A 20,593-nucleotide genomic window follows, 5' to 3' on the forward strand; every position below is an offset into this window, starting at 1 on the left:
TGATTTAAATTATGTATTTCCTATTTCATGAGACATTTCTAATTTTCTTACTAATTTTTCTATCATCCTTATTTGTCCTTTTCTTAATATTTTATAAGACATCTTTATATTTTTAAGAATATTAACCATCTGTCAGTTGTATGCATGGTAATTTAAACCTAACCTCGAATAGCCAAAGCAATCTTGAGAAAGAAGAATGGAACTGGAGGAATCAACTTGCCTGGCTTCAGGCTCTACTACAAAGCCACAGTCATCAAGACAGTATGGTACTGGCACAAAGACAGACATATAGATCAATGGAACAAAATAGAAAGCCCAGAGATAAATCCACACACATATGGACACCTTATCTTTGACAAAGGAGGCAAGAATATACAATGGAGTAAAGACAATCTCTTTAACAAGTGGTGCTGGGAAAACTGGTCAACCACTTGTAAAAGAATGAAACTAGATCACTTTCTAACACCGCACACAAAAATAAACTCAAAATGGATTAAAGATCTAAATGTAAGATCAGAAACTATAAAACTCCTAGAGGAGAACATAGGCAAAACACTCTCCGACATAAATCACAGCAGGATCCTCTATGATCCACCTCCCAGAATTCTGGAAATAAAAGCAAAAATAAACAAATGGGATCTAATTAAAATTAAAAGCTTTTGCACAACAAAGGAAAATATAAGCAAGGTGAAAAGACAGCCTTCTGAATGGGAGAAAAGAATAGCAAATGAAGCAACTGACAAACAACTAATCTCAAAAATATACAAGCAACTTCTGCAGCTCAATTCCAGAAAAATAAACGACCCAATCAAAAAATGGGCCAAAGAACTAAATAGACATTTCTCCAAAGAAGACATACGGATGGCTAACAAACACATGAAAAGATGCTCAACATCACTCATTATTAGAGAAATGCAAATTAAAACCACAATGAGGTACCACTTCACACCAGTCAGAATGGCTGCGATCCAAAAATCTGCAAGCAATAAATGCTGCAGAGGGTGTGGAGAAAAGGGAACCCTCCTCACTGTTGGTGGGAATGCAAACTAGTACAGCCACTATGGAGAACAGTGTGGAGATTCCTTAAAAAATTGCAAATAGAACTACCTTATGACCCAGCAATCCCACTTCTGGGCATACACACCGAGGAAACCAGAATTGAAAGAGACACATGTACCCCAATGTTCATCGCAGCACTGTTTATAATAGCTAGGACATGGAAACAACCTAGATGTCCATCAGCAGATGAATGGATAAGAAAGCTGTGGTACATATACACAATGGAGTATTACTCAGCCGTTAAAAAGAATTCATTTGAATCAGTTCTGATGAGATGGATGAAACTGGAGCCAATTATACAGAGTGAAGTAAGCCAGAAAGAAAAACACCAATACAGTATACTAACACATATATATGGAATTTAGGAAGATGGCAGTGACGACCCTGTATGCAAGACAGGAAAAAAGACACAGATGTGTATAACGGACTTTTGGACTCAGAGGGAGAGGGAGAGGGTGGGATGATTTGGGAGAATGGCATTCTAACATGTATACTATCATGTAAGAATTGAATTGCCAGTCTATGTCTGACGCAGGGTGCAGCATGCTTGGGGCTGGTGCATGGGGATGACCCAGAGAGATGTTGTGGAGAGGGAGGTGGGAGGGGGGTTCATGTTTGGGAACACATGTAAGAATTAAAGATTTTAAAATTTAAAAAATAAAAAACTAAAAAAAAAAAAAAAATAAAGTTATGTACGTATATACCAGTTAGAATAAAGAAATTTCTGTAGTAAAAAAATAAAAATAAAAATAAAAACTGTGAAAAAAAATAAACCTAATTTCTAATTTGCTTTACAATTTTGATTATTGTATGTGCTGATATTTATAAACACTTATTTTTATGTAGTTACATGTTTCCATGTTGTGCTTTCTTTTACTGCTTTTATACTCAGAATGTTCTTCTTCATTTTAGGATTTTATAAACACTTATCTGTAAATTTTTTAGCCTGTTTGGAATTTCGTTTTTACATAATTACTTTAAATCATCTTGTATTTTAATTTTTTTTTAATACGGGGCAAGTTAAGCACTAAACTTAATTTTTCCCAGTTAACTGATTGTCCCAGTACCATTTATTCAGAATTATTCCTTTCTCTGGTTTCCCACTGATACAATTTTCAGATAAACACCAGAAGAGGACAGGCTCAAGGGCTCCTAGTAGTTTGTGTATGTGTGTCAATGGAGATAGAAGGAGGTCTGGGGTGGGCATTACACTTATGTAAGTAGTTTATAGCAGCAAATTGCAAACACAAAAGACTGATCATGGCTCGAGAAAAGAAAATAGTATGGATAAGTAGGATCTCCTTCCCCCTGAGAAAGCCACTGTCATCAGTCTTCTGTTAGTGTGGTGCAAAAGGATTAAAGTTAAGCTAGTGACTTCAGAGGAACCTGAAAGCTCTGAGACCTTCTAATTCTCTTCCATTTTCTCCTCAATACAGATTGTGGAGCCAGTCAGACCATTCCAACTGCAGCGACTCATGGAGTCTAAATAACCCTCCCGCTTAAAAGGATGAAAATAAAGCTGTTACTTCAAGGATTTAAGAACTCAGACTTGAAAGAAGTTGAAGGACATATTTCATCTCCTCTCCTACTTACTTCAGGCTGTTTCCATAACTCCATCAAACCAGATCGTGGCTACAACGTGGTGACTTGTCTTTCTTTCTTTTTGCCTGGTTTGCCTGTGAGAGTTGTGCTAAATGTGATTCTTTTTCAGACTCCCAGATAGAGAGGATGGATTTGATCTCAGTCTACAATGGTTAATCATTAAGAAACATTATAAAGACGAAAAATAGGGCAAGGAAAAAAATGAGAGCTAGGACAAGAATGCGCCAGAGAAGATCCAGGTTTTGTGAAACCTAAACCTTTTACACTTTGGGGAGATTTTTTAAATAAAAGGTTCATTTCAAGCATAAAATTTATAGGGACCTTTCTCAGGTAAATGTACCTCTGAGATTATGAAATACATAGTATTAAGAAGTTTCTATTTTATTGTTTTATATATTTTGTAGTTTTTATATGCTTTTTACATATAATTTACTTATTAAGATACTTTCATACACATCTGCATAAATTTTAAAATGCATAAATGTAGTTGACCTACGTACCATCCAATTATTTTCATTTTTTTCCTGACGGTAGGCTACCTCATGTATTAATACTTTCACATACTTCTTCTGCAAGTGTGATGTATTAAATGTCACCACAAAGTCATTTGCTCCTTCACGATAGATGACTCTGACATCAAAAGGAGCCTCAGGTTTAACTGGAAAAGAAAAAGAAATGAGGTCATTCTATAGGGTAATCAAGGAAACAATTATAATTTTTAAAGTTCATCTACTCTGAAAATCACATTCCTTTCTTGGGTCAGTAAAAAACATTTCTTATTCTTCCCAGTTCAAAGCATGACTCCCTTGCAGTTGGGTGTGGTCTTGTGAAGGATGTGGGTGGAAGTGATGTGTACCGTCTCCCATCCTGACCCAGAAACCCCACATGCATGACTACCTGCTGGATCCCCTTCCACTACTTGGCATCATAGGTGGAAGAGAGTGGAGCCACAGGATGAAGGAATCCTGAATGTTGCTTGAAGGAGCATCTCCCCCAGGTTAGAAGCACACATTTTGGCTCTCACATCAGCAAGAAACAAATTCTATTGGAGAAATCTGTTTTAGGGCTTATTAGTTAAAGTTGCTGGTACTGATTTTACATGAAAACACATTCTCTTCCCCTTTTGAGTACTAGAGAACTTGTTACCAACTACCCCAAAGCAGGAGTATTTGAACTTTGAGTATTCATTATTCCAATAAAACTGGGGGCCTTATACACCTAATCTCAGCTACACGGAAGCTGGGTGTTTGCATCCCAGCCCTGGCTTATAACTTTCAGTGTGACTTCAGGCTGCCCACTCCTTCAGTCTTGTTTGCATTACCTCTAAGTTCCTCTCTGGCTTCTTTCTCCTGCATACCTGCCTAGGATCACAGGCATTAGATATGAAATGTTGTTGGAGGAAGAGGTATTATTTCAGGTTGAACAAATTCTGAGAAAGGTACTGAAATCCTAGGAGTGCATGTGTGTCAGGCCACCTCCCACCCTTGACTTGGGGCTTCCCTGTCTTGACTTCTTTGCTGGTCTTTCATTAATGCCTGGGAAGTTAGTTGTCTAGGGATGGGACAGCTACTTGTTTGCATGGCTGGTTTCAGACAGAGCTTGGGGGTTGTATAGGTTAAAATCTAACCTAAAATTATTGTTCATGAGAGAGTGTGTGTTCATCACAGTTTCACTCAATAGATTGAGCTGGATTTCAGACTGTGTGAGCTGGGCTTTAAGACTGACTAACTGACCCATTAAATGAGCTCACATGTTGAAGTTTAACTCTCTTGTCATAATCACTTGCTTGTAGTGGTGGTTGCCTAAGTGTTTCCAGCCTTGATTTCCCAGCTGCTGCTGCTGCTAAGTCACTTCAGTCGTGTCTGACTCTGTGCGACCCCATAGGCAGCAGCCCACCAGGCTCACCCATCCCTGGGCTTCTCCAGGCAAGAACACTGGAGTGGGTTGGCATTTCCTTCTCCAAAGCATGAAAGTGAAAAGTGAAAGTGAAGTCGCTCAATTGTGTCCGAATCTCAGCGACCCCATGGACTGCAGCCTACCAGGCTCCTCGGCCCGTGGGATTTTCCAGGCAAGAAAGTACCTCCCCTAGAGGTACTGAAAAAGAGGAAGTGGTTCTTTCTTTACCCTTGGATATCTTGTGCAAGAGCAAGTTTACCCTTTTTTACCCTCAGAGGCACTATAAAAAGGCAAGATACCCCAAAGGGAAGCAGGAGGAAAGGTAGTGGCTGTAGAGAAACAGGCGAACAGAGAAGACTGTCAGCCCCCTGGCACCAGCCAAGCCAGTTCCTTCTTGCCATTCAAGGCAGTGATTAAGAGTCACATTCTCAACAAAACCTCTGATACAGAATTCCTTGCCTCATTCCCATCTCCCAAGGCCTCTCAATAATAGAAGAATTGAGGGAAGAACAGACCAATGTTGATTATACACATACTCAGTGTCAAGTTTACTTACACCATCTTGTGTCAATGACCACTCAAAGCCACTATAATGATGAGGAAACTAAGAGGTTAATTATCTCCAATAAGAAGTTCCAGGCCCCAGTTCAGATGAGTTGAAAGAGAGTGTTAGTCATTCAGTCATGTCCGACTTTTTGCAACTCCATGGATTGTAGCCGTCAGACAGCTTCTCTGTCCATGGAATTCTTCAGGCAAGAATACTGGAGTGGGTAGCCATTCCCTTTTCTAGGTGAGTTTCCAGACTCAGGAATCAAACCCAAGTCTGCTGGGGTGTAAATCTAAATCTGTTTCATTCTGAGTCTCACGCTCCTTCAATTTATTTATTTTTAAAAAACGTATTTATTTACTTATTTTTTACAGTAGTTCCTTATTGGCTATCTATTTTAGATAAAGCAGTGTGTACATGTCAATCCCAACCCCCCAATCTATTCTTCCTCCTCACACTTCCTGCCTGGTAACCATAAATCTATTCTCTAAATTCATTCTGTGATTCTCTTTTTGTTTTGTAAATAAGTTCATTTGTATGGAGAACAGTATGGAGGTTCCTTCAAAAAGCTAAAAATAGAGAGCTGCCATATGAGCCAGCAATCCCACTCCTGGGCATACGTCCAGAGAAAAGCATGGTTTGAAAGGATACATACACCCCAGGGTTCATTGCAGCACTGTTTATAATAGCCAGGACATGGAAGCAATCTAAATGTCCATTGACAGATGAATAGATAAAGATGTGATACATATACATAATGGAATATTACTCAGCCATTAAAAAGAGTGAAATAATGCCATTTGCAGCAACACAGATGGACCTGGAGATGATCATACTAAGTGAAGTAAGTCAAACAGAGAAAGACAATATATGATAGTACTTATATGTGGAATCTGAAAAAATGATACTAATGAACTTTCTCTCCTTCATTTCTGTGCCTCGCTCTCTCCCACCAGCTTGCTCAGACTCTCCCACACCGGTCTGCTTCTAGCCTCAAGGAGGCGTTTGAGCAAATTAGAAAAAGGTGTTCACTCCTCAAGCAACATTTAAAACACTTTATTCTTGACACAACCTGAACTATTATATCAATTTACTTTGACAAGAAAAGGGGAGAAATAGACAACTGTCCCTCCAGACTTACTGGGGTCTCACATCTAGAGAAAGGGAGTGTAAGTGACAGGGCAGCTGGCTTCTGGGGAGCTGCGCTCTGGGGATTAATCAGAAGCATCCAATTTCAGTTTAGTTAAATGACAGTTCTAGTAATGAGATGTCACATTAGGAACCAGAAGAAGATGCTACTGGGAGACATGTCTTCACTACCACTCATCCTTGCCCGGCTGTGCTTTCTGAAGCCCTGAGGTGCTCATACTACCCCTTCACAGACCCATGCTACCAATGGGGTGCACACACTGTTTCTCCCCTGGTCCCTCAGAGGAGGCAACCGGTCAGGTTTGCTGTCTGCTTGGTGGCATGGAATGTGGACTTCTAAAAGTGCTGGGTATATGAAATTTGGGGGCTTTCCAGGGGACAGGGTGCCATCAGGAGCCTGGGAGTGTGCCCTGAGTAGTTCACAGGCTCTAGCTCTAAGAGGCTTGTGAGTTCTGTGAGCTGGGTGGGTTTCTGTAGGAAGGGGCTCTCCTCTGGGGTTCCAGGACTCTGGCACAGGACAGAGTCTCTGCCCTCTCTGCCTGCTCTCCAGGACTGAACATGGATTTGCAGTGTAAATGGTGAACCTTTAGATATAGTGCCCTGTACACAAACCGAATGTCCATCCATAGAGGCCGAGCCCCCAGATGACCAAAACGCAGCTTGCTTGTGTCCCATACTCAGAGACACCCAGTCGTGCCACCCATCTGAGGCACTCACACTGATTGTGTCTACAGCCTCTTTTCTACTCTACTTCTGCTTTTTCACTAGATGCTTGTTCATACTTGAAACATCTGTGTTCACTCTTTACCATCTTCCGTCTTAGTGGTACAAAGCTGAGAACTAGGCTCCAAGTTTCTCTTTGTCATCTCTAATGAGTATTACTTCTTTACCTTCAATTTTCTTTCAGAAGGGTGAAGGGAGGGGTTGCAAATAGGGAGAGCCATAGTATTTAAAACCAGCAAAACAAAAGCACCCTTCAATCACTTTGAATAGCTTCCCCTCCCTTACATGTGTTGTTTCACTTGTCAATCTCCACAGGCAGAATGAATACAAGAAGTTAGGATTCCATTGCACCAACATATCAAAACTGGCTTAGACATTTCCCCTCCACCAGGGTATCTCTGAGGTTTTGAAGAAGAACCTTAGTCACCTCAGTGTCATAAATTTGTAATTAATGGGAAAAAAACTTTTTGTGTCTATATTTCCAATATATCAGATTGATTTATTTGTTTGTTAACTGAATGGAGAACTGGTAACTAATACTGACGTAACTGGGCTTCCAGGTGGTTTTGTGGTAAAGAATCCACCTATCAATGAAATAGGCATGAGTATGATCCCTAGGTCAGGAAGACCCCCTGGAGAAGGAAATGGCACTCCATCCATGGGATTCCCAGGCAAGAATACTGGAATGGGTTGCCACTTCCTTCTCTGGGGAATCTTCCCTGACCCAGGAATTGAACCCCTGTCTCCTGCTTGGCAGGCGGATTCTTTACCATGTGCCACCTTGGGAACTCCTTTAAAGACATGACTAACATTTCAATCAGTAGACTGGGTAAAACGGATTACTCTCTTCCATCTGGTAGCCCTTATTCAATCAGATTCAAAAGTGAAGACTGAGATTCCCTGAAGAAGCCATTCTGTCCTAAGACTGTAACACAGAATCACTGCTTGAGTTTCAAGACTGCCTGGTCTACCCTCTGGAATTTCGACTCTTTCCTGTCCTCTGGAATATCCACTCTTGTCTGAATTTTTAGCCTTCTTGGTCACCCTATAGGCTTTAGATCTTCCAGCTCCTACAACCATGATGGTTGATTCCTTAAAATAAATTTCTTTTTCTCATCTCTCCTCTCTCTCTCTATCTATCCTATTGTTTCAGTTTCCTCTGGAAAATTCTAACGCGAAAGGCATATTTATATGTATGGCTGAATCCCTTCACTGTTCACCGGAAGCTATCACAACATTGTTAATCAGCAATACTTCAATGAAAAATAAAAAGTTTTCTTTTTCAAAGGTATATTTACTTAAAAAAAACTTGGTAATTTAGTTAAACACATTCAGAATATAGTAGGCATATGGGAGAAGATTACAAGGAATTCAGGAAAAGGTAAAGTGAGGTAGGAAAGGATGTGAGTCGGTAAAGTACTGGAGGCCCAGCTCCAGCTAGACACTTCAAACAGATGAACGCTTCCTGCAGGCTGTAAGTGCCAGTCACCCTTTTTCATAGCTGAAATTGAATACCCTCAGAGTTCTCTCACAGTAAGAATTAATAACATCAGTTTCAAATTTTCATTTCTCTTAAAAAATTATGTGCAATAAAGAATTTGATCTTTTCTATTGTAAGCAGTTTCCATGATTTGTCCACTTTTAACACCCCAAAACTTTAGACACAGATATCTGTCTTCAAAATCAGAAAAATGACAACATATCCCCATATACAACTTCTTACCTATCTTGACTATGTTCACTTTTCTGCAAGTCATGTTCTTTTTTTCAAGCTTCACACATATTTTACTGTCTCCAATCAGTAAGAATTTCTTTGTCTTGAGGAAATACCTCTCTTGCAGTTTATTAAAATTCAGGCAATATACATCCAAAAGCGCCCCACTGTAAAAACAAAAAAGGAATTTGTCTTAATTCAAGTATTACTGTATAGAATGGAATAGCGTCACATCTACATTTCAGTTGTGTGGCTTTAAATTTGTCCATAGAGTAGATCCACATTTGAGAGCTCAGCTCTGTTCAGTTCAGTCACTCAGTCATGTCCAACTCTTTGCGACCCCATGGGCTGCAGCACACCAGTCCTCCCTGTCTATCACCTACTCCCAGAGTTTACTCAAACTCATGTCCATTGAGTCGGTGATGCCATCCAACCACCTCATCCTCTGTCGTCCCCTTCTCCTCCTGCCTTCAATCCTTCCCAGCATCTGGGTATTTTCAAATGAGTCAGTTCTTTGCATCAGGTGGCCAAAGTATTGGAGTTTCAGCTTCAGCATCAGTCCTTCCAATGAATACCCAAGACTGATCTCCTTTAGGACGGACTGGTTGGATCTCCTTGCAGTCCAAGGGACTCTCAAGAGTCTTCTCCAACACCACAGTTCAAAAGCATCAACTCGTCAGTGCTCAGCTTTCTGTATAGTCCAACTCTCACATCCATACATGACTACTGGAAGAACCATAGCCTTGACTAGATGGACCTTTGTTGGCAAAGTAATGTCTCTGCTTTTTAATATGTTGTTTGAGAGAGAGAAAATTAAAATAGCTTTTTGCTGCCATTCTAATGTGCTCATTTACTCAAGCTCTAGTCAAACATGTGCATGAAAATAATGAAACATTCTTAACTTTTAGACTTGATTATTAGAAGAGAAATACTTTGTTTAGATGGGAAGCTAATTTCTTTCTTTCTTTCTTTTTTTGATGTTCTGCAGAAATACATTGAAAAAAAATAATGCATGTAAAGAAATATTGACAAAAAAGTTTAAATTAACCTAAAGGATTATATACAAGAAGCCATATACACTACAGGGATTTCCCTGATGGTCCAGTGGTTAAGAGTCTGTCTTCCAATGCAGAGGATGCAGATTCAGTCCCTGTTTGAGGAACTAGTAATAGGCTCCCACATGTCCTGGGGCAGCTGGACCCCTGTGCCAAAACTACTGAGGTTGCACATCACAGCTAAGGCCCAGTGCAGTCATAAAATAAAATGTGTGTGTGTGTAAATTGCTCAGTCATGTCCAACACTTTGCAACCCCATAGACTGTAGCCCACCAGGCTCCTCTGTCCGTGGGATTCTCCAGGCAAGAATACTGGATTGGGTTGCCATTTCCTCCTCCAGGGAATCTTCTTGACCCAGGGATTGAACCCAGGTCTCACACATTGCAGGCAGAATCTTTACTGTCTGATCCACCAGGGAAAAACAACCCCCAACCCCCACCTATCCTGCATATAAGTAAATATTCAAAAAATACACTTAATAGGTAATATTGGAATTTTTATAGGTAATTTTGGAATTTTTATAGGTAATTTTGGCTGAGTTCCACTTTTAATTGATCAACAAATTGTTAAATCAACTCGTCTCCCCATGCTTCTTGGATTAAATGCTCTAGGAACTGAATTCTGTCATTTCTGTGACCACCTATTCCCTAAAAGATCAGACTTTCAGGAAATGCAAGAAAAGAAAATGTTGCCTACAATGCAGCTCCATCTAAAGCTCCAAATTGTATTTTTTTCAAAAAATTCTTCCGGGGATGGAACCCATATCTCCTGTGTCTCCTACACTGCAGGCAAATTCTTTACTACTGAGCCATCAGGGAAGCCTACATGTATACCCTGCTGTATTAAAAATAGATAACCAACAAGCACTTACAGTATAGCATGTGGAACCCTGCTCAGTGTTATGTGGCAGGCTGGATGGGAGTGGAGTTTGGGGAAAGTGAATACATACGTATGTAAGACTGAGTCCCTTTGCTGTTCACCTGAAGCTATCACTGTTTATTAATCAGCTAGATCTCAATATAAAAAGTTTTTCAAGTATGTTTCAGTTCCAGAATAGCTTATATCACATTAACCCTCAACAAAAACTACAATAAACTTTGAACAAGATATTTTTGAAAATACTATTTAAAAGCATTGGAGAATAATCAAAAGTAGGCAGAAACTAAAGGGAATTTAATTCTTTAGAAAAGGGTGGATTAGATCCTTCTTTCTATGTTGTTTGTTTTGTTTTATCTAAGGGTGCTTTGTGGTGGGCATTTAGAATCTAATAAAAGGCCACAGTTCTACTATCTTAAGTGAGAGGACAGAATTTCATTTGGCCTGAATGGCTGGGTATTTTTAAGGGGGGAAAGCCTAGAAATGAGAAGCTTTAGAGATAGAAGACACCGGGTCTATATGTAAACTCTGCTTAAATTATTATATGCTTAATTATGCTAATGTGGAGAAAGCTCCAAGGAAACTGTGAAAATAGCTAGATAGTTCTAGAAAGAACTAAACAGATATTTTTGGTGCTGCCTGAAAAGAAAAATTTGGAGATTAATCCAGCCTAAGTTAACTGAGTAACAGAGTTAAAATTAATGCTTGCCAGAGGAAGTTAGGCAGAAGGCAACGGCAACCCACTCCAGTACTCTTGCCTGGAAAATCCTATGGACGGAGGAGCCTGGTAAGCTGTGGTCTGTGGGGTCGCGAAGAGTCAGACACGACTGAGCGACTTCACTTTCACTTTCATGCATTAGAAAAGGAAATGGCAACCCACTCCAGGATTCTTGCCTGGAGAATCCCAGGGATGGGGGAGCCTGGTGGGCTGCCGTCTATGGGGTCACACAGAGTCAGACATGACTGAAGTGACTTAGCAGCAGCAGCAGCAGAGGAAGTTATCAAAACCCAATAAATAAATAAACTACGCTATTTTCAAAAGCACCCTTCCTACACTCAAAAGCTGTTGCAAAGCAGCAGAAAAAGAAAGACATGACACATAGTCAAGACAAAAAGCAGTCAATGGAAACTGACCCTAAGATGACTTGGATATCGGAACCAGCAGAAAAGAACTTTTCAGCAGCTTTTGTAAATATGTTTAAGGGCTAAACAAAAAATGCTATCATAATTATTGAACAAATGTATAACTGTAGTGGAGAAGTGGAAACTAGAAAGGAAAGCAAAATGAAAATACTATAACTGACAAGTACAAATTTAAAGTTTTTAAAGAATGGCCTTAATAGCAGATAGAAGATGGCAGAAGCAGAGGTTGGTGAAGTTGAAGATAGATCAATAGAATTATTCAGTCTGAAACAACAGAAACAAAGTCTTGTTGACCTATGGGACAATATCAAGGGAACAAATAAATATGCAATTAGAGTTTCAGAACAAAAAGAGAGAAAGAATTTAGCTGAAAAATACTTAAATAATATTCCCAAATTTCCAAAATGTCAGACAGCATATCAACTGCTGGGCTTAAAAAACTCAGCCAATTCAAGCAGAATGAGTACAAAGGAAACCATACCTAGGTACATCATGGTCAAATGACTGAAAAGCAAAGGCAAATAAACCTTGAAAGCATGCAGAGAAGTAGATCACTTCTCATCAGAAATTATGTGACCCAGAAGACATTGGAATAATATATTGAAGACTCTGGAAGGGGAAAAATTGTCCGTTTTGAATCCTTATAATATAAAATATTCTTCCATAAAGAAGGCAAAATAAGGATAGTTCCAGTTATATAAAAGTTGAGATAAGTTGTTTTAGGAAGTTCTTTAGACCAAAGGGAAATAATACTAGGTGGAATTTCAGATCTACAGGAAGCAATTAGGTGTACCACAATAAATATAAAAAACACCACCTATTTTCTTTTCATAAATTCTTTAGAGATAAAGATTGTTCAGGACTTCCTTGGCAGTCCAGTGATTAAGACTCTGTGCTCCCAATGCCAGAGGGACAGGTTCAATCCCTGGTCAGGGAACTAAGATACTGCATGCCACATAGTGTGGCCAAAAGAAATGAAAAAGATGTTTAAAAATAAATAATGTAACATTGTGGAATTAACAATATATATAGATATAAAATATATGACAGTAGTACAGAGGCTAGAATGTGTTAAGTACAATTGTATTGTTCCAAGGTCCTTATATTTTTCATGAAATAGTATATTAACTCTAACCTCTGATAAGAAATGGTTGAATATTGCAACACTTAATCTAAAAAGAAATAGTGCCCAAATGTGAAAATAAGGAAGTCATAGAATGTTTCAATAGTTCCATTTCTTTCAAAGAAGTTAAATTGATTACTAGTAAGTTTTCCTACAAAGAAAATTTTATGTCCAGATAAAACTGATGAATTCTATCATAAGTGCCAATCTTACACAAATTCTCTCAGAAAATTGAGAAGAAATGAACATTTCCCAACTTGTTTTATGAAGGTAGCTCATCTGGAACCAAATGCTGGCAAAGATATTACAGAAAAGAAATTTGCAAATTAATATTCCTCAATTAAATGTTAATATATTGATGTTAACACATAATGATAAAGTAGGATGCATTGCAGGAAATCCAGGTAGGGTCAACAATCAAAGATCAATCAATATGATTCATCACACAAACAAAATAAAAAACATAAATAATCTGATCATCTCAACTGGTGTAGAAAAAGCACATGACAAAATTCAACATCGATTTACAACTAAACTCTCAGTAGACACTTCCTCAACCTGATAAGGGGTATTTACGAAAAGTCTATGGTTAAGAACACACTTGATGGTGAACTAGTTAACAGTTTTCTCCTAAGGTAAGGACAAAGCAGGAATATCTATTTTTCCTACTTTTATTCAACAATATACTGGAGTTCTAACCAGTGCATAAGGCAAGAGAAACAAATAAAGATAATTAGTTTGGAAAGAAAGAAAATGAAATTTTATTTATTTTCAGACATGCCTGTTCACATGGAAAACTATAAAGATATTCCAACACAATTACAGGAATTAATATAGTGATTTCACTAAGATCAGTTTATAAAAGTCAATCTTATTACTATAGACTAGTGTCCAAAAATTGGAAAATAAATTTAAAAAATAACAGCTCCACTTATGATAGCAATAAAACACAAAATGCTTAGAAATAAAATTAATAAAATATGTTTAAGGCCTTTCCAAAGGAAATTACAAAATATTCTTGAGAGCTATTAAAGGAAATCTAAACAGAGAGCTACATTCATGGATTAGCAAATTGAGTGCTGAAAAGATGAAAATTTCCCCCAAATTGGTATATATGATTTTAATCAAAACATCAGCAGGATTTTTAAAAAATTGGGGAGCTTATTCTAAAATTTATGTGGAAACACAAAGAACTCAGAATAGCCAAATAACACTTAAAAAAAAGTAGAACAAAGATGAAGGACTCGGAGACTTGATTTCGAACTTACTATAAGGCTCTGACCATCAAGCAGCTTAGCACTGTCACAAAGTTAGAAATATTGATCAATGGAAAATATAATGTTCTGAAATAGACTCATACATATAAGGTTAATTGATTTAAAATACATGCAGCCAATGAATTCAGTGGAAACAAATCTCTTCAGCGAATAGTCCTGGAACAACTGAGCAAATATGTGGAAAATATGAACCTCAATTTCACAAAAATTAATTGGGTATGGCTTATAGTTCTAAATATAAAGACTAAAATTATGAACTGTTTAGAAGAAAACATGAGAAAATAACTTCCTAACTTTGGGGGTAGACATAAGTATAGTCATAACACAAAAACACTAAGTATAAAAAAGAAAAATAAAATAAACTGGGCTGCATCAAATGAAAATCTTTTGCTTAGTAAAATATGCCATTAATAAAATGAAATGGGAATAGCAGATTCATTGATAACAATTCATTAATAAAATGAAATAGCAGAAAATAGTTGTAGTACATATATCTAACATTATAATTGTATGTAGAGCATATGAAGAATTCACACCCAAGGGACAAATAATTCAATGAAAAAAGACAAAAGTCTAACAGATATTTGCCAAAAGAATATATATAAATGGCCAACAGTACATGAAAAAGTGGTCAACATTATTCGCCATTTGGAAAATGTAATAAAATCATGAGATACTATTTCAAAGTCAAATATTGGGAATGATGTGCAGTTCTCATACATCGAGAGCAGGAGAGTAGAACGATATAACTATTTTGGAAAACTTGTTGGGCAGTTTCTTATAAAGGTAAATACACACCCACCAGTGATACAGTAATTCCACTCCGAGGTTTTTACTTCAAAGAAGTGAAAATTTGTATTAAACTGATTTGTGAAAGAATCTTAATGACAACTTAAAAAAGAATAATCTCAAACTTGAGAAAACTCAAATGTCCATCAAAAAAAAAAGCATTAAAAATTTGTGATAAATTTGTTGGAGTATAGCTGATTAACGATGTTGTGTTGGTTTCAGGTATACAATGAAGTGATTTGGTTATACATATACATGTATCTAGGGCTTTCCAGTGGCTCAGCAGTAAAGAATCTGCCTGTCAATGTAAGAGACACTGGTTTGATCCCTGGGTCAGGATGATCCTCTGGGGGAAGTCATTGCAACCCACTCTAGTATTCCTGCCTGGGAAATCCCGTGGACAGAGAAGTCTGGGAGTCAGACAGGACTTAGCAACTAAACAACAACAACAAAAAGTACAACAACGTACATGTATCGAATTTTCAAATTCTTTCCCACTTAGGTTGTTACATAATATTGAACAGAGTTCCCTGTGCTATACAGTAGGTCTTTGTTGGTTATCCATTTAAAATATAGCAGTGTGTATGTGTCAATCCCAAACTTCCTAACTATCCCTCTCCTCAACCCTTCCTCCCTGCTAACTATTTATAGAGAGATATTTGCTTAACTTATATATTCAGGTAAAGAAATAAAATCTCACAATCTAACTTTGATCAATAATTTGTAAAGATGGATGAGGATAAAAGTTCAAAAAACACTATCATATATTTGAACAGTGGAATTAATATTCAGCAATTGGAAAGATGAGCTATGAGATAAGCATAAACATGGATAAATCTCAAAAACATTTTGTTGTGTGAAAGAAGTCACAGAAAAGAGGGAGCAGTGTATTGTTTCATTCATAAGAACTATCAGAAACCAGCCAAACCAAAGGGTGATAGAATTCAAAACTGATTTCTCACAGAAGATGAGAGATTGAAAGGGGACATGATGCGTCCTTCTAGGGGGAAAGGAATTTTCTGCATCTCAACTGAGGTGATGGCAACATGTCATATATGTTTCTCAAAACTCATTTAGTATTTGTACATTTTACCATAGGTAAACTTTATCCCCCAAATGAACTGTAATCAAAAAAGAAAGTAAAATGAAATTAACAAACAACATAAAAATTAAAGAAGTAAAGCAGAGTATGTATTCTCACTGTAGAAGTAAACAATGCAGAGTAAAAGGAAAATTACTCATTTCTTTTGTTCAACCCCCAGTTTGATTCGCATCTCTTGTGATAACCATGGTTACCAGTTTGCTTTCCCTACATGCCCTTTAAATCCAGCCACAGAGTCCTAAAAAGAAGTAAACTGGGTCAAATTGGAAGTGAGGATTGTGGAAGAAAATGGTTGGCTTCTGTGAAGAGAATTCTTCTCATTAATCAGATTTTTTTAGAAAAAAAAAAAATATGGAGAGTATATTCTCCAAAGGTCATTTGCTACCCACAATGTAGAATGTGTGTTGGTTTTCTGGGGTCAAATTGGATGTGTGTACACTTTTCTCTGCATGTGCATATATAAGCCCTTTCCAGGATCATTCCTGAGCTCTCTAGTAGACGTGTGTGGAATGTTCAATTACAGATCCGTAGCATGTAGGAATGTTCCAGTACTGTTGGACATTTGAGAAGACTCTAAAATGATATTCTCAATTCATTCTTGCTTTTCAAGAAATGTGAGTAATGAGCAACAACAATAAAGCATCACCATCTGGCTGTCTTATAAGGCTGCTGCTGCTGCTGCTGCTGCTAAGTCTCTTCAGTCGTGCCCGACTCCGTGAGACCCCATAGACAGCAACCCACCAGGCTCCGTCGTCCCTGGGATTCTCCAGGCAAGAATACTGGAGTGGGTTGCCATTTCTTTCTCCAATGCATGAAAGTGAAAAGTGAAAGTGAAGTCACTCAGTCGTGTCCGACTCTTAGCGACCCCTCAAGGATGGGCACCCTTTAAGGGCCCTGAGCGCTAGGACCTGCTCTTTGTGGAGGGGAAGCCATGATGGGACTAAGAGACAATGGTGGTCTAGAACAGACAGCCTCATTTCATGCCACTGACCCTGGCTTCAGGTGACCAAAGGAAACTCAGTGTCTCCAATGAGTGGCTCAACTCGAGTCAATCCAGTTCATTTCCATTCACTTAATTAAATTAAAACAACTTACTTGGTGCTAAGTGTGTATTGCTAGGATTAGGAATGTTCTAGGACTAAACAGAAGAACTGTACAAAAAAGATCTTCACAACCAAGATAATCACGATGGTGTGATCACTCACCTAGAGCCAGACATCCTGGAATGTGAAGTCAAGTGGGCCTTAGAAAGCATCACTATGAACAAAGCTAGTGGAGGTGATGGAATTCCAGTTGAGCTGTTTCAAATCCTGAAAGATGATGCTGTGAAAGTGCTGCACTCAATATGCCAGCAAATTTGGAAAACTCAGCAGTGGCCACAGGACTGGAAAAGGTCAGTTTTCATTCCAATCCCAAAGAAAGGCAATGCCAAAGCCTGCTCAAACTACTGCGCAATTGCACTCATCTCACACGCTAGTAAAGTAATGCTCAAAATTCTCTAAGCCAGACTTCAGCAATATGTGAACCGTGAACTTCCTGAAGTTCAAGCTGGATTTAGGAAAGGCAGAGGAACCAGAGATCAAATTGCCAACATCTGATGGATCATCAAAAAAGCAAGAGAGTTCCAGAAAAACATCTATTTCTGCTTTATTGACTATGCCAAAGCCTTTGACTGTGTGGATCACAATAAACTGTGGAAAATTCTGAAAGAGATGGGAATACCAGCCCACCTGACCTGCCTCTTGGGAAACCTATATGCAGGTCAGGAAGCAACAGGTAGAACTGGACATGAAACAACAGACTGGTTCCAAACAGGAAAAGGAGTACATCAGGCTGTATATTGTCACCCTGCTTATTTAACTTCTATGCAGAGTACATCATGAGAAATGCTGGACTGGAAGAAGCACAAGCTGGAATCAAGATTGCTGGGAGAAATATCAATAACCTCAGATAGGCAGATGACACCACTCTTATGGCAGAAAGTGAAGAGGAACTAAAAAGCCTCTTGATGAAAGTGAAAGAGGAGAGTGAAAAAGTTGGCTTAAAGCTCAACATTCAGAAAACGAAGATCATGGCATCCGGTCCCATCACTTCATGGGAAATAGATGGGGAAACAGTGGAAACAGTGTCAGACTTTTTTTTTTTGGTCTCTAAAATCACTGCAGATGGTGATTGCAGCCATGAAATTAAAAGTCGCTTACTCCTTGGAAGAAAAGTTATGACCAACCTAGGTAGCATATTGAAAAGCAGAGACATTACTTTGGCAACAAAGGTCCTACTAGTCAAGGCTATGGTTTTTCCAGTGGTCATGTATGGATGTGAGAGTTGGACTGTGAAGAAAGCTGAGCGCTGAAGAATTGATGCTTTTGAACTGTGGTGTTGGAGAAGACTCTTGAGAGTCCCTTGGACTGCAAGGAGATCCAACCAGTCCATTCTGAAGGAGATCAACCCTGGGATTTCTTTGGAAGGAATGATGCTAAAGCTGAAACTCCAGTACTTTGGCTACCTCATGTGAAGAGTTGACTCACTGGAAAAGACTCTGATGCTGGGAGGGATTGGGGGCAGGAGGAGAAGGGGACGACAGAGGATGAGATGGCTGGATGGCATCACTGACTCGATGGACGTGAGTCTGAGAGAACTCCTGGAGTTGGTGATGGACAGGGAGACCTGGCGTGGTGTGATTCATGGGGTCACAGAGTCGGACACGACTGAGCGACTGAGATGAACTGAACTGAACTGAACTGAGGACTACACTCCCCAACACAATGGCCACAACCCCAAGTGTGGGTATTGAATCTTTGAAATATGGCTTGTCTAAATTGAGATGTGCTCCAAATATGAAATAACAGATTTTGAAGATGTAGATATTCAGAATACCTCATGAATATTTGTATTCCTACTGTTCATATTTTTTGTTCATGTAGGTTGAAATGATAATATTTTGGCAAAATTACATTAAATAAGATGTTACTAAAATTAGTTTTCACCCACCCCACTTCAGTACTCTTGCCTGGAAAACCCCATGGATGGAGGAGCCTGGAAGGCCGCAGTCCCTGCGGTCATGAAGAGTCAGACACAACTTAGCGACTTCATTTTGACTTTTCACTTTCATGCACTAGTGAAGGAAATGGCAACCCACTCCAGTGTTCTTGCCTGGAGAATCCCAGGGACGGAGGAGCCTGGTGGGTTGCCATCTATGGGGTCACACAGAGTCGGACACGACTGAAGTGGCTTAGCAGCATCAGTAGACAATTTAAATTACGTATATCACTCCCACATTTGTGGGTCATATTATATTTCTGTTGGATAGTGTGGTTTTAGGGTATTTTGGTGGGGAGAAAAGATCACTACAGTTATCCAAGTAGACCCATAGGCTGGCAAAATTGGCCCCATGGAGGACATCAACCCTAAGCTACTTAGACAAATTCCTTTTTTTCTGAAAATAGAGACTGCTGGGGACCACAGGATTCTTCACCTTAATGACACTTTCTTCAATCTCCTACAAATTTGTGTAGTTTAGTGTGATAAACACGTTTCTCTTGTTGCTGCAAACAGGAAATACTAAAAACAAACCACAGAGGTTATTCCTCATTTGATACTAAAAGACAGAGTCTTCTCAAAAGTTAGTATGGTTTAGAAAGGACTAGATTAACAGCACTTGACAGATATTGCTAGTTAAGTCAAGAACATGAGGTAGCCTGGGTTGGATGTAGCCTCTGATGTTGGAGGTAATTGATGAAATAAAAAAGAGATATTTGAAGTGGTATCTGTAGGTGGCACATGGGAGTGACTGTGGTGCCTCCATGAATGTGGAAATAAAGGAAATACAATTACCTTCTGAGAGCTGCCTGTGAAAATTATGCAAACAGCTAAAAAGCAGGGGCCCAAATTTACATGTCTATGGTGTCCACGTGGGTAGTAAAAATGAGAACAGTGGGATAACTTCAGGACTGAGATTTAATTCCCCATCTATAGAAGCCATCAGAATTCTGTTCAGTTAATTTTTTCTGTCTGGGACCAGTATTGCCAGATCTGATTTTCAAAAAGAGACACCTAGATTTTAAGAGGCTAGCAACTAAATTAAAAAAAGAAAATTAACCACTTTGAGATCTGAATCAAATAACTCTGGTTTTATCAATAAAATCAACAAACAGATTTCCTTTGTTTTGCTTCTATATTTACTGAACCTTTGGATCACATATTTAAATGAAAATCCCATGACACAAAATTAAATATCATTTACAGGCACCAACCATAAGCCAAACACTAATCCTCCTACCCCAGTGTGAGTGGTTGTTATGATCAGACTTTAAATGTGATTCTCGGGTCACAGAGCTAGTTATTGGGTTATTGGTTATATTGATTATTGGGATAACAACGCCCCTGCCTGTTTCCGGAGCTTCAGCTTTGTCACTGCCAGTAGCTGGGAGCCGGTCAGGGTGCTGGTGAACAAAAAATTTCTAGATCCCCCAGTGAGAGTGCATTTATACTGATGTATGATCTACTGCCCTCTCTGCCACCTCCCCTCAAAGACTTGA

General features: G+C 38.8%; 1 protein-coding gene across 1 annotated transcript in view; it reads right to left on the reverse strand.

The window, feature by feature from the left end:
- IL7R (interleukin 7 receptor) overlaps window positions 1–20,593 on the reverse strand; it is a 35,762-nt gene that overhangs the window by 7,747 nt on the left and 7,422 nt on the right. The window contains exons 3-4 of the mRNA XM_005694804.3: window positions 8,700–8,857; window positions 3,162–3,319 (exon numbers count right to left, since the gene is read on the reverse strand). Of these exons, the coding sequence (XP_005694861.1) occupies window positions 3,162–3,319; window positions 8,700–8,857 (316 nt within the window). The remainder of the gene's footprint in view (window positions 1–3,161; window positions 3,320–8,699; window positions 8,858–20,593) is intronic.

This window comes from Capra hircus, chromosome 20, assembly GCF_001704415.2.
Source record: "Capra hircus breed San Clemente chromosome 20, ASM170441v1, whole genome shotgun sequence".
Classification (NCBI taxonomy): Eukaryota; Metazoa; Chordata; class Mammalia; order Artiodactyla; family Bovidae; genus Capra; species Capra hircus.